Source organism: Aplysia californica, unplaced genomic scaffold (genome assembly GCF_000002075.1).
Source record: "Aplysia californica isolate F4 #8 unplaced genomic scaffold, AplCal3.0 scaffold00530, whole genome shotgun sequence".
NCBI classification, from domain to species: Eukaryota; Metazoa; Mollusca; class Gastropoda; order Aplysiida; family Aplysiidae; genus Aplysia; species Aplysia californica.
In genome coordinates this window covers 309,538-325,328 of record NW_004797800.1, presented here as the reverse complement: position 1 = coordinate 325,328, position 15,791 = coordinate 309,538, and the positions used below count along the sequence as shown (strand labels likewise).

At 39.8% G+C, this 15,791-nt stretch overlaps 1 protein-coding gene across 2 annotated transcripts in view; it reads left to right on the top strand.

The window, feature by feature from the left end:
- Positions 1–10,597, top strand: part of LOC101855047 — a 27,541-nt gene extending 16,944 nt beyond the window's left edge. For both annotated transcript variants that reach the window (XM_005106381.3, XM_035971886.1), the window contains exons 7-11: positions 4,846–5,030; positions 6,121–6,337; positions 7,856–7,998; positions 9,338–9,506; positions 10,377–10,597. In XM_005106381.3, coding sequence (XP_005106438.1) covers positions 4,846–5,030; positions 6,121–6,337; positions 7,856–7,998; positions 9,338–9,506; positions 10,377–10,466 — 804 coding nt within the window. In that variant the 3' untranslated portion in view covers positions 10,467–10,597. The remainder of the gene's footprint in view (positions 1–4,845; positions 5,031–6,120; positions 6,338–7,855; positions 7,999–9,337; positions 9,507–10,376) is intronic.
- The last annotated feature ends 5,194 nt before the right edge of the window (positions 10,598–15,791 follow it).

Below are 15,791 nucleotides of genomic sequence, written 5' to 3'. Positions count from 1 at the left end.
CGGCACCTACCCTTTCATTAAGCTTCTAAAGTACTCAAAATGTACTTTAAAAATACTTAAAAGTACTTTTACTGTTCCCGTCCGATTATGCGATTGTGTGGCCTCGTTTTTTTCGCATGATTCTACACCATGTGGATAATTTTGGATTCCCCGTGTTTTTTCACATTTTTCACAAAAAAGCAATGTACTAAACACCTTGCTATGTGACTAAAGGGAAGTAATCAGAGTAATGAGTCTCATTTGTCAAGTTGGTTATTTCCCTTGTTAGGGATTTTTGTTCCTTGAGCATGTTCAATTTTTCAATCAATCAAAAGTAAGTTATTCTCATGTCTGCTAATGTTTCTTGTTTGACAGGTGTCCCTGGTTTTAGTGATGTGCCAGCATCAGAGGTTCAGATGTTGTTTTTTTTAAATTGGTAAAAATCATTTTTTCCCCAAGTTACAGAGATTATATTTTTGGGGTTTTTTTTCTTTTTGATTGATGTGTTCTTTCCAAATACTCAAATAACTACTGATACTGATATGTTCAGGTTTTCAATTCTTCTGTACATAGTTCTAAAACATGAAAATTCTTGTTGAAAAAGCGCAAAACATGTTGTGAATAGCGTTATGGTAATTTGCATAATTTTTCATTTGTCTTGCTTAATTTGGCCATCTAAATTTGCATAATTCTGCAGGGACAGCTTTTACACCAGGTCGGGAACTCGGCTGGCGAGAAACAGGTGGCGTTGTCCATCACAATAGCGTGTGGATAGCCAAAGTGAACGAAGTCCTCGTCGGGTTTCCGGGTGGTCGCCTTGGTTGTTATCGAGGACATGAGGTGGATACATGGATACTTGGAGAATGCATCCACCATGTCCAGCCAGTCGTGACCTCTGAAATTGATGACGTGGTCAATATGAACACTGCTCCAAGGTTCGTCGGGGGTGATCCATGGGTGAGACGGCTGCTTAAGGGGCAGCCTCTTGGGCTCGTTGCAAGCTGTGCAGTGTCAAGCAACTTCTTCAATATCAGCATCAATGCGTGGCCAGTAAACAGCAGTGCGAGCTAACTGCTTCATTCTCTGCATGCTGAAATGCCCCAGGCGCAGGATCTGGAGTACCTGGGATTGCATAGTCCTTGGGATCACCACTCTGTGGCCTTAGAAGATGCAGCCATTCGCCAGAGACAAAGAGTCTCTCTCGAAGAACGTAAAAAGGTTTCATTTGGTCACAGAAGTTCTAGGGCCTGTTGCCTTGCAGGTGCTGGATCACCTAGGTCAGAGCAGGGTCTTTGGACGTTTTCTCTCTAAAATCTGCTGATAAGTTTTATGGTGCAGATAGTTGCTGAGTCTGCACCAGTCTCCTCACTGTCAAAGGATGGATCCGCCCCTTCTGGCAATCTACTCAGGGCGTCTGCTTTGCTGTGCTCTGATGTCTTGGGATACTCAATGGAGTAGTCGTATTGGCTTAAGATTAGAGCCCATCTGGCAAGTCAATTTGCTGCTAGAGCTGGAATCGGCTTCGTTGGTCCAAAGAGGGCAATCAGCGGCTTGTGATCTGTCACCAGGATGAAACGTCGTCCGTAGAGGAACTGGTGAAACTTGTTTAGACCGATGATAGCCAGGGCCTCCTTCTGAATTTGGCTGTATCTTCTCTGGGTCTGCGTCAGTGTTTTTGAGACATTGGCAATGGGTCTCTCACTGCCATCGCTGTGTCTTTGAAACAGGACACAGCCCATTACCACTTCTGATTCATCGCAGGATATTCCCACCTCCAACGCAGAGTTGAAGTGGGCCAGGACGGTGTCAGCACTCAGACAGTCTTTGATCTGTTGAAAAGCTGTCTGTTCAGAAGCACCCCACTGCCATGGGGTGTCTTTCTTTGTCAGTACAACGGTTCCAGGATAGTCGACAGCTTTGGTAGGAATTTGCTGTAGAACTGAACTTGGCCTAAGAAAGATCTCAAGCTGGACACTTTGGATTGTGCTGGCATCTGCATGATGGCATCTGTTTTTGGACCTTTTGAAATACCGTTCTTGGAAAGGTAGTGTCCTAGGTACTCTATGTAAGGCTGAGCAAATAAGTACTTCTCTAACCGGCAGTGTAGTCCCTTGTCTTGTAGATGCTGGAGCAGGCCTCGGAGGTTCTGCACGTGTTCCGCCGCATTGTTGCCGCTGACAAGGATGTCGTCCAGGTAGACCGCAACACTAGGCAGGTCTTGTGTTAACTGGTCCACAATTTCTTGGAAATAACCCGGAGCAGAGGTTATTCCAAACGGCAGGCGTTTCTGTAGCAGGATGCCTTTGTGAGTGCTGAGGGCAAGCTTTTTCTGCGACTCTGGGCCTAGGCAGATCTGGTTGTATGCGTCAGCGAGGTCAATCTTCGGAAAACTGGCCTCGACCCAGACAGTGGCCTCGATCCAGTCTCCGCATGAGATCCTCCAGCTGTGGCATCGGGTGACGATGTGTCTCCAGTTGCTGGTTCACAGTGACAAAGTAGTCACCGCAGACTCTTGATACTGCTCTGACTTCTTGATTGGTACCACTGGCGTACAATATGTCATTATATGAGTTGAGCTGGACTGGCTCTCAGATACCTCTGTTGATGCCGGCTTGAATGGCTCAATTCTACTGGGTGAGGCTTGTGAAAGACAGGCTGGACGTGTGGCCTCGCTCAAAGTTCCCAGCTCTGTTACTCACACTTCAACCCAGTACGAGACTCTTCTGTTCCTGATTGAAGTTCAAGTTCGCAGTTACGAAATATAACACGCTAAGTCTTAAAATTTGATGACTGCAGACTTGATATTCATTCAGGAATTTAAGAGTTCGGAATGGGATGAACTGAACTAGTCTACCTATTTTTTGATCAATATATAAAACGAACAATATCTACACAACAGGTTATGGTATTTACATGTAACAGATTACATGCCTTTGTTAATAATTGACATTCATACGTGTCAGTCATTCTCAAGTAGAATATTACAACACCAGCTTAATGGTACACGTTGGCAAAGATATATAATACAAACATGACTTATTATGATAATGAAAATGACATAAACCAACTTAATAACCAATGTCCTGCTAAGGGAATGAATTAAGAGCATGTCTAATTATTTCCCTTACATAATAAAGACAGATTACATGGGTATTTTTTCATTGAGAGCAAAACAAATGAACAAGCTTTAAAAAGATACCAATAACTCCACATGCCCCAAAATTGATGAGCGTTTGATTCCACCATGTTGTGACACATATCATAATAATCTTACTTACATGTAAAGTGTTTTCATTTAAGATGAACCAGTCAAAGTTGTCTGGTGGTTTATATATATTCATATTGTCAGGGTTGTCAATTATCCGGCTTTTTAAAATCCTCTAAAGGAGAAAGTAATTTCTTTACAGCAAGACCTTCCCCCATCCATTATATACATCAATATGCAGTTGTTGGTGAGTTCTATTTTTTAAAAATATTTAGGTTTCTCTAAATATTTTGGCACATGTTAATATCTTATTGTTTTTAATGAAATGCTGCGTGCCGCACACAGAATTTTATACCCAAAAATTTTAAGGCTATTTTTGTCAGAGCCTGCTTGCAACCCTGTATGGTATTACTGGCAAGAAATAATCAAAATGTGTTATCATCTCTTCATCTTTTTTCCCTGATTCTTTCTGTAATGGTTTAATTGAACATTTGTATGGAGGCTTTCATGGTCTAGAGGCATGGTGTTCACCTTTCATTCAATGGGTCGGGGTTCGAAACCTGACAGCGGCAGAATAAATATTCTGTAAAATTTTCCTTTCACCTCCGTTCCTGCTCTCTTATCGTATTCTGTTGTCTGCTTTCGTCTCCACATTATCCCCATTCACACACACACACCACCACCCCCCCCCCGTTTTGAAATTTGATTTAGAAGTTTATTCGACTTTGTTTTATCGCGATGCCCAAATTATAGCCCAGACACCAGTCTTAGTACTTTTACACCACAAAATGTATCATTATTTTGCTCACTAAAGAAATGCTGAAATGTAGGACTCTTCTTTAGAATATTGATACTATTGGACTCAAATTGCCAGGGGTCTGTTTTTGAGAAATCAATATTTTTCAGTGCTAGATCTAAATTGTTAAAATATTTTTCTCCCCTCAAAATCACTATTTTTTGGTAAAATTACACAAAAAGTACCACTCAAGACATGTATAGGTTTATTCCAAAAGCAATTCTGAATAATTCCATATTAGATACGAGTGTTTTCTCTGTTTGTGAATGCATTTGTCCTTTTTTCAAGATTAAAATATTTTTATTTTTTTTACAGTATCGGATGTTATTATCTAAATGTACAATTTTATGGAATGTATGTAAATAACTGCAAATTTTTCAACATTTCCCAGTTCTATATTCATTATGGTTATTTTGATGTATCATTTGACTAGGTGCAAACATATTTTTTGAGTTTCACCAAAGATTATTAAATTTTTATTTTCAAATTTTATCCGCATCCAAGCAAAATTGTGTTGCATAATGCCTCTTACAGGAACCAATGTTGAAAGATACAGAAATAGACACAGATGTATTCTACAAACCGTACTGAAAATTTGGTACATAATATGTTGATATGCTGCGCACTAGTCACCATCTCATTTCGCCCTCCCGAAAAAAATTTGTCCACAAGCCGAAAATAATACGTAGCGAATGAGTTAAAGTAGCTGCATTACTCTTATTTCTAATACAATTTTTTTCTTTTTAGGATTTCACAGAGATGTTCTTTATCTCTAAAGTTGTCCATTTATTCTGAATTCAGATTCATTTTAAGATTATGATTTTTATCATTTCAAATTCTGTTTTTTCTATTCTATTGCCCACAGCACAAATTACAAAGAGGTGAAAAGTCTGCCTCAGAAAAACTGTGTCTGCTCCTAGAAGCTGCAAAGGCAGAGCAGGAGGTTCTTAAGAATAGGCTGCACAGGTTACAATCAAATTTGGCATGCTTGCAACAAATTTCAGGACCTCAACATCAACTGGAGTCTGACAGTCAAAGAGAACTTGCACGGTATGTGAATTGGGCTCACAGTACCAAGAAGTAGAAAAGATTGTATTTCTATTGCCATTGTTTCTTTAGCTGTCCCCGTCGTTTATTCTAGAAAAATTCTGAAATTATGCAAACTGAGCCCAAAAATGTGAAATTATGCGATTTTGTTGATTTTTAACAATGAATGTTAAAGGAAAATAATAAGAACTTATGCAAGAAATGATCAAATTTTGCTAAATTATGCGGGGTGCATAAAACCATGGGAACAGCCTTAGAAATTGCCACTTGGGTCAAAAATTGATTCCCTAGTCTTGATTGATGTCAGTGACACAGTCATAAGACTGGCTGTCCTTTTTTTATCTATCTACGATCATAGTGTCTTGAACTGATTACAAAAGATTATAAATGTTTAGTCGTAACTTTTGATTGTTATGGCAAAAGAATACAACACAGATTAGTCAGAGTCACACAATTCCTTACTAACTTTCCTTGTTTGAAAAAAGTTGGAGAGTGGTTTAAAAAAATGTGTAATCTTTTCTGAAAGTTTTCGTTTAAGCATGAAGTTTGAATGCAGAACTGTTAAGTGCAGTGTCCATGGCATGACTATTTTATTGTGATTAAGATGTTCTATGAAAACAGAAAACAACAGCAACAGTTGGGCACGGATAACTGAAACACGTTGGGGATTGATTTACAAGTGTTTGACACATCAACAATTTGGGTAAACTGATACAATTTAAATCTAGAGAGATGTAGAAGAAAATCTATGGAAGTAAAACCGTTGCAATTACCATTACCGCTTCACTTTTTCACTTTCCGTCTCTTTTCCTTGAATGATGTATTATATATATATATATATATATATCATGTCCCAAGTGTCATATGAATTATAGAGTGAGGAAACTTTTTTTACCCATCTCCCAAAATATATATGAGTAACTTTCAAAATGTTGTAACGAAACTGCTGAACCCCCTGGCATGGAATGAATATTATTGTTTCAATACCAACACAAACCTGAAATATTCAAACATTTTGTGCCTTTCTCATTGTCATATGCTTTAAATATCAGCTCTGATGATTTATGTCCAAATTCTTAATTGTATTTGACAGGTTGACAGACTTAAAGACTGATATTGAACAGCTATCAGAAGTTCAATGCATTGTGAGGGATGGACGAACCATAGACGTTATCTTTTCACCGCAAGCTAAACGTTGCAGAAAAATGCCTTCAGAAATGGAAGGGCAAGTCAGTGGCAGTGTTCAACTGGTGGCCACTCTTTGTTTTAAACAACTCGCAGATGACAGTCTCCACTTGGGTGATGTGAAGGTGAATATTCAATTGGTACATAGTTTTCTATCCAGACTGTTCCGGTAGGTGGTTGGCGAGTACTCTGTTGTGGTTTGCTCCTTCTTTCATATCAAACATCTGATTTCCTTATCTTTCCTTTTTCTTTTTTTGTTGTTTGTTACCAGGTACTTTCTAATATTCAGCTCTTATAAGACCTTATTGTTTTTCAAATGCCATAAAACTCTTACTAAAAAAACAAAAGACTGTTCCCCCTCTCTTTCTTTAGACTTTCTTTCTCATAAACAGACAATGCTAGTTATTTTCTTCAACGAACCATATAAATCTAGAGTCTTGCATCTGTTTGACAGAAATTCACAAGCATTCTTGAATATCTGTAACAGTTTATAATATACAGTCGAACCTGCCGTGACGACCACCTCTTTAAGACGGCCTCCTGTACAAACGGCCACTTTCCATTTCCCCCCTTGCGTTTTTTCGATATAATTTAACTGTGTATAACGGGCACCTGTCCAACGCGGCCGCGGCCACCATAATTTAACACACAACCCCTATCATACTAAGCAATAACACCTGTCTAAGACGGTCAACTTAGTGGCTCCATTACGTTTTGTCATAAATTGTGCATTGGCCCCTGGCGTTGTGGGCGAGCCGTCATAATTCAATCACCTGTCGTTGTTGTTAGGTAGTCCCTCCAACCGATCATGTTGCGTAGGCCCCTCCCACTGTTGACCAATAGCTACCAATTTTCAGCTGCTGGTGAGGTAAGCGTGTGATCCCTCATAACCCATAAGCCCCGCCCAGAACTCATGCACAAATCGTACGTGAGATGAGAGGTCACTGTTTACCCAGTCTGTAACAAAGTAATAAAGGACGTCAACATGAACTTGTTACAGAAGCGCCACTCGTTCTCCGAGTGGTGGCGACCCATGTGTTTGTTTTAACATGGCACTCAGTCTTCCTTGTCTGATACATTTCGTTTTATTGTCACCCTTGTGCAATATCAGCGACAAAATAAAAATTACAAACGAAATACAAACCAACAACAACAACACCAACAAAGACAACATAATGGGGCTACTTTCGATTGGGGCCTCAGATGGGAATGATTTGTTTTCTTTATCTTGATCAGTCCTGCCTAAGATGGTCACCTGTCTTATACGGCCACTTTTTCTCCTTGACCATGGGTGGCCATCTTACACAGGTTTGACTGTATACACTTTTATATTGTCATGGAGGAGAGAAAACCTGGACTAAATGAATGAGGAAGATGCTGAACTGGGAAGTCAAAACTAACTCTTTATCTAGAGTTTAATTACTGACTGTAATGAAACAGGTAGCCCAAATAAGCAGGGGGGGGGGGGGGTAGTGTTTGGTTATTTTGATTACATGATGTGGCCCCAATAATCACTTCCTTTTTGATGATTCATAGGGTTGGTCCTATGTACTTTGGAATAAATGGAAAGTATTGTGCATTGTGAATCTTTAAAAAAATGTTGCTAAAATTTATGGTGTGAGAATTACTTCTTTTTATTTCAGTTGAATGAAAATGTTCTTGGATCTGAGGAAATCATTGAGCGTGCAAAATCATCTTTAGACATCCCTACTCTCATTATGGAGATGAAGTCTCTTTGGGTGTCGTCAGTGACTTTGTTTTCTGAAATCTCCAATATTAGAGAAAGGTAAACTGTACTTATCTTACCAAAAAACATCATAAGAGTGAAGAAACATATGTATTCACTTATTTATTGATGTATTTATCTATATGTAAAACATTTTCCTGTGTGTTTACTCTAAAACTAACAGCTAATTTCAATACCCAAAATGTAGCACTCTGTTGTTGTTATTACTAAACACAAAAGCGCCAGATGATAGAATTGGGCAGGGTCAAGAAAAAAAAAAAGAGAAAGGTAAACTGCTATTTTCCAGACACCTGTTGTTATCTTTTATTGACTCTGTTGTTATAGATGCCGTACACTGAAATCTGGTAAGCCAGATGAATTGAATGCTGGTTCTCCATGCGAGGAGCTTGCTTTGTTCCCTATATATTTCATACTTGTGCGCTGGCATTTGGTGGAGAAAAGTCAGAGGGCTTTCTGTGTGCTCACAACGTGCATATATTTACTGTGTTTGGTGGCTCCCTACAGATTTACTGAAATGGCAATCAAATGGGTAATGAGAAAATTCCAAGACTTTCACTTTTCTTGTTTGACCAACATTAAAATACAGTTTATATATATATTGTTTAGTCAACTAGGGAAAAAAAGTCAGTTCATATTTGCCAAAGGGGGCTAATCTGAAAAGGACAGTCAAACCTTCAATAAAAAATGTCAAATTTTGTTGGTATCCTCCGAAGCATAGGCTGTATTTATGTGACACTATAGAGAGCTACCTAACAATTCAAGAAAACTTGCTGTTGTCACCTCATGGCATTGGATGTAGAGGCAAAAGCATGAGCATGGCTAAATCAGTAACAGTACTTACATAAGTTCCTAGATTTAGTCTGGGAACATTTTGAAGACACCTTATAAAAATGCATCATGAGCTGGACAAGTGTATTGTTTATGTAGAAAAAGATATAGGCGTGCAGTGGGCTTATTCTGTTAGGGATTCAACGTGCTGAAATCAAAGTTATTATTATATATTATGTTGTTGGTTGTGTGTAGTAGGCTCACAACAAAGACGATTATTACTTCATTGTATAATGAAGGGACAACTTTTTGACCTATTCATTCTTCTTTTTGCAGGGAAGTTGGGATTTCATTTTTTTAGGGCTGAGGTGTTTTTGTCTGTGAGTTCTTACTTCAGATGGTAGAAGTGACGCAAAGTTTTAAATCTCTAACTAGGTTTTTACTTCACCCATTTGTGTAAGAGGGAATTCAATGTAAATAATAGGAAAGTACTGGAATGAATTTCCCTGCTAACATGATGGGCCCACTGCTTGTTTTGTTTTAAAACCTCATCTCAGTGTTATGTCATAGCTAAGTTTGATCATTTCAAGGTCTGCTGTGACTATTTCAGACATGCAGTAGATTGGATCCAAGAGGAAAGTGTCCTACGATTGATGGTGAAGAAGGGTCGGTCTGTAGTGTGTACTCTTCACATCCCAGACACTTACCCATACTCTGGCAGCGTCTCCCTGGAGAACGTCGTTGGTGACACTTCAGACATTGCCATGGATCAGATACAAGTATGTTCTGATAATAATTGATAGCCTTTGTCTAGCACATTTTCATATGGAGGGTGCTGTCTGCACTTACTTTATGGGCCAACAGCTCCCCACCCTCCCCATAAACCCCTTTTTCAGGAAATAAGGCCATGTCGTGATAGAACTAATATTATATGCTGTATACTCATACAAAGTTACTTAAAGTCATGTTATCCCCTGTTGTATTCATTCAAATGATTTGAAGGTATTTTTATATAAGTAAAAGAATTGTGCTAAAAAAATATGAAAGAATATGTGGATGTACATACCTAAAAAGGCAGAAATAATGCTAAGTGACCATAGCCACCCACTGAACATCAGAATTTCTATTATCAACCCGCAGTATATGACATATTTCCAAGAAAGCAAGAACAGACAGATAGAAATTCATTCGTACCAACTGCAGTGAGGTTACTGAACACAAGGTGCTACAAATGAAACAGAGAGAGAGAGAGAAAGAGAGGATTTTTTACGGAGCGGGGTTGTATATCCTGTCTTGTTGTGTGTATGCGTGAGTGCACCTAACCTTTGTAACATCTATTGCCATTGTAAATGACCAAAATTCTCCTTGTGAGATGAATAAAGATTGTCATTTGAAAAATATTTACACATCAATTCGTTGTATCATGTTATGATGTTCAGAGCAATGCATTACTTTGGTTCAGTGAACTAATGATCTGTATTCTGCACCTTTTTGTGAAGTCTCACACCTCTGATTGATAGCAACTTATGTTTCATATTTCATTGTCTTGAGACCTTTATTTTTATAATGGATTTTTTGCAATACATATGATTATTTGACGGTCTTGTTTGTTCTCTCCCTTCCCCACCCCACCCCCCCTCCTCACTCAGGCTCCCAAAGACAACACTTTGACTGGATGGATTCTTTATCTGGAAGACATCTTCAGCAGACAGACAGTGATGGACAGTGGATCATTCTGAATGGAAACTATACATGCAAAAATCGCAAATTTGTTTGTAAAATTGTTCAATATAATGTAAATCATGTAACCCATACGAGATCATCCCTAGTGAACAAATGTAGCTGAATAAACTGTAGTATACTCTGTAAACAAATGTATTTTCCTTTACTGATCCTGTTTTGTGCCCGTCTTGACTGTTGTTTGAACACCCAAGAAAGTGAGTCTTTTTTTTTGGTGAATTTCTGGGTTTTCTTTTTTCAAACTTGAGTAGGAGTTTTTGGCAAAACCCTGGATATTTTGCCACAAAATCAGTAGCAGTAAATATATGTAATGTGATTAATCCTCATAGCTGCTTTTGAACAGGTTATTAGTAGAGACACATGTGTATAGGGTACAGACTGAAGAATGAAAAACACATTAATTTTGAACTCTGCATTCTTCTGTGGTCCCTTGTTACATTGCACTGGTAGCTTGTCACAGGTTGCGTTATCTGTAGCACCACTGGCTTTTGTATGGCTTGTATTTAATCTCATAATCACATGCTGTGTGTATGGCCTTTCTTGAGGCAGCCATGAGCCAATGGCCGAGATAATCGTTATATTTATACTGACCAAAGTTTCTCCAGTTCGATGAAGACTTTAAATGGGAAATACAGTCTTTCAACATTTGACCACCAGGGAATGTTTAACGCAAGGCTTAAGTCAGGGGCACTTTCGACCTCATTAAAAAAAGACAAACCAGAAACTTAATGCTCGGTCAACACTATCATGGGATCAGGGATGTTTTAAAAAATGGAAAGACGGTTAGTTGCCCAGCAACCATCCCTGCTAGAAAGGATAATCCTACCAAGTACTTTAATTTGGTATGAAATTGAAGTCCAAGCTCCTCACTCCAGGCTAACGAGCCCATAGCTCAGCCTCTCCTTCATATGGCGATGGAGCAAGACGTCTTTTAAATGGTCATCATTCCATTCTATGATTTTTCTGATTCGGTAGTTCAAATTTCCAGATACCACAATACACTCGTACAGTAGTCTCCGCTTAAGATCCCACCGCTTTCGATAGCAGTTCGCTTTTAAAGATTCCGCTGTTTTAAGAAAACAGAATCTTTACTATGCAAAAGTCACCCCTAACTTGCCCTAAGATCTCGCTCTGATTCTCTCTGAAGGTCTACATTCAGCTCTAAGATTCCGCATTCCAGATCATAATTTACGGAACAAAAACGCAGGCGGGCACAGTCGATCAACCAAGAGTGAAAGGTTCAGATCATTGAATTGCCCGTCGCGTCAAAGATCAGCCTTTCTCGTTAATGTGATCACATAGGCATTGTAATCCTCGATAAAACGGGACAATATTTTCCCCAGACCAGATCACACTGAGGTGTGAACTGACCAACGGGTTTACCACGAACATCACACGTGCATCTGTCACTTTAACTTACATCACTCGCTACATGGGTAGGACCTTCTTCATGTTCCCTCCAGGCAAGATCACATTGAACTGTGAACTCTTTTTCTGTCCATTGCAGCAGTAAATTTGTGAGACAGGCTTGCAATGTAATGGTGCGTAGCGACAAAGGCGGGGGAACTCAGTCAGAGATGGAAAGCTATACTATACATTTTGAACAAAAAGGGGGAGGGGAGGAGCAACTGGATGAGTGTAAAACTTAAGACTCATGATTGGATTATAAATGGCATGCATCATGCCACTGTGACTGGTCAACAAGGTTGACCTCTCTTTGCTCACCAGAATACATGTATGTCATTTGTCATAAACCCACTCACGACAGTTCATTTTAGAGTGAAAGGAGACCATTTACTGGTTGGGCCTTATCATGGATCATCATAGATTCTTCCCTTGGTCCGTCTGCTAAGATCCTGCATTTTCCTTGCACCCAAACACTGGAATCTTAGGTGGAGACTACTGTATTTGAAAAGCCAAGGGTCCCTGGTGGCGGATAGGGAACGGACACGGTAATGGAGGTTAGCTGTGAATATATTGAATAAGCAGCCCCGGACCAACTGGCGATGCTCTTACCAGGATGGGGTGAGGTGGTAGGTGGCGCTACCACGTCATTAAATGCCCTAGGAGTCCTCTGACGGGAGCATCATGCGGAAGAGGACCGCATTAAGTCCTGGCTACGGGTGGGATCTGGTAACAATTCCTCCCTGTGCTCCCAGGGTAGGTCCTTGGACCTGGAGCTGGAGTGCTGAAATCGGAGGTATTGGGCCGCAAGGCGCACTCTAGAGAACCACAATATCACGTAATACTGCAATAGATAACTCTTCACTCTCAGCCAGGCTGAGCCAAAACACCTCACATTAGACAAAATCCCCCTAAAGTTCGAGAATCAACAGAAGTATCTTGGAATAATCTTTGACAAACGTCTCACATGGAAACAACACATTCAAAATGCAGAAACTAAAGCCAGGAAGAAACTTAACATCATGAGAAAACTAGCAAGGACTCAGTGGGGAGCAAATGAGAAAACACTTAGACAGGTCTATCTAGGCGCAATCAGGCCCCATCTCGAGTACGGATCCAGTGCATGGATGACTGCAGCACAGACTCACAAATACACTCTGGAAAAAGTGCAAAACCAGGCTCTCCGTATAATCACTGGAGCAATGAGGTCAACGTCTATAGAAAAGATGGAACAAACATCTATGGTGGCCCTGAAGAGGAGATGGGAATGCAAGGCCCTCAGACAGTACACCAAGGCCACAGCTATGGAGGATCATATATTGCACACAAGAACAGCCAGATCAAACACTACAAGACTAAAAAGGTCCAACTTAAAATCAAAGAAAGCAGAAAAATCCAAAGATCCCTACAGGACCATCTACCAGCCACCGTGAACATGCTGAACCATACCCCAGAGGCACCATCATGGGAAAAAGACAAACACAAACATAATTATACACACATTCATTCCTAAGTTCACCACAAAAGATGACCACAGCGACCTGAGCAAGAAGTCCCTCACCCTGTCCATGCTTGAACAAAGATACCCACGAGAAGCATGGATAGGGATCTCTACAGACGGATCTGCCACTGATGCTGTGAAAAGAGGAGGAGCCGGAGTGTACGTACAATTCCCTAATGGACGACGACAAGCAGAGGCAGTCCCAACAGGGCGACATTGTACAAACTACAGGGCAGAGACGGAGGGCTCTAATACATGCAGCAAACATCATCAAGAATGTGGTAGACCCCCAAAGCCAAGTAGTGTTCTTAACAGATGCCATGTCAGTACTGCAGGCAATCACTTCCGGCAAACTACCAAGGTTACGAAAAGAAATTGAGGACATCCCATGTCTGAGGATCATACTGCAGTGGATTCCATCACACTGTGGTGTCTTGGGAAATGAGCAGGCAGACAGGATGGCCAAACTAGGAGCACAGAAAGAGCAACCAGACAACAGCGTTAACTACACAGAAATAAAAACTATTATAAATACACTATTTAAAGCACCTCAGACACCAGATAGCTACCATTAGCTGTCCCGCCAAGAACAAGTGATTATCTTCAGACTAAGGACACAACACACAAGACTGAGACAACATATGTACAAATGTTTTAAACTAGTAGGCCTACAATCACCAAAATGCCAGTGTGGAGAGGCGGACCAAACTGTTGAACACATCCTTCAGCACTGCAAGACACACAGGGCCCTGAGACAGGAAACGTGGCCAACCCCACTGACGCTGCAAGAGAAGCTATACGGGCCGACAGATGAACTGAGCAGGACGGCCCAATTTATGACAGATACCAGACTTCAAGTGTGATGCGATCGAGAAGAAGAAGAAGAAGAAAAGCCAAGGCTCGCTCTTTGGAATCATTTTGTTTAACCCAGTCCGTACGCCCCGGGGTCATTTTGTACCCCTGGGGTTGTATTCTTCACCTTTTAGAATACTTCTAGTGCAAAGATCTCTTTGAAACTTTCAGTATTTCTAAAAAATCAAGTGAGCCGAGAGAGATAGATTATCTCAACAGAAACAGAGATACGTGTGTTTGGACGTGTGAATGTGAGAAAGGCGTGTGGTCCGGACGGTGTGCAACCCAAAATTCTGAAAATGTGTTCAGCACAACTTAGTTTTATTTACACCTATATTATCAACCAGTCGTTGTTGACACATGCTATTCCCACTATTTGGAAATGTTCTGAAATCGTCCCCCTTCCAAAGAAAGAAAAAAATTACTGAAATGAATGACCTGAGGCCAATAGCCTTAACATCGGTAGTTATAAAATGTCTAGAAAAAATTGTGCTAAAAAGACTACGAACGTACATAGAACCCACCCAGGACCCTCTACAATTTGCATATCGTCACGGGAGAAGTGTGGAAGACGCCATTTTACTATTTCTTGACAACATATATAGACACTTAGACAAGCCTAAAACATACTGTAGGATCCTGTTTGTTGATTTTTCGTCAGCCTTTAATACTATCTAGCCAGCTATCCTTTTAAAGAAATTAGAAAGCATAGGTGTTAACGTCAATTTAATATCATGGATAGAAGGCAATTTTCTTACCAACCGAACCCAGTATGTAAAATTAAAACATTCTTCATCGACATACATCACAACAAATACAGGGGCCCCTCAAGGATGTGTTTTGTCACCAGTTTTATTCACACTATACACGAACGATTGCCAAATAAACAACAGTAACATCAAGTTGATAAAATTTGCAGATGATTCAACTATAATTGGGCTAATTCAGGCTGACCACAACGAAACCGCTTACCGGAATTTTGTACTTAATTTTTCTGAATGGTGTGAAAATCATAAGCTGCTTTTATATGTGAAAAAAACAAAAGAACTTGTCGTTGATTTTAGAATAAAGAAACTGCCCCTGCAGCCACTCAAAATGAAATGTGAAAACATCGAGCGAGTGTCAGACTATAAGTATTTGGGTGTTACAATAGACAACAAACTCAACTGGCGTGTCCACACTTCTCTCCTGCATAAAAAAGTGAACAAAAGACTATTTTTTCTTAGAAAGCTAAAGTATTTTAAAGTTGATAAAACATTGATATCCATGTTCTACCATCCAACCATAGAAAGTATTATCAATTTTTGTATAACAGCATGGGCCGGGAACACAAGACAACAAGATAAAGAAAAATTAAATCGACTAATACGGAAAGCATGTAAAATTTCAACATCTTCATTCCCCTACTTGGATGAATTGTACATAACAGCTTGCACTAAGAAAATTAATTCCATCTTTTTAGACAACAAACATCCCTTGTTCCCTCAAATAAAAACATCAGTCAGAAGTAAAAGACCCATGCTTCTGATCTGTAACAAAGAAAGATACAGAAGGTCATTTTTTACCA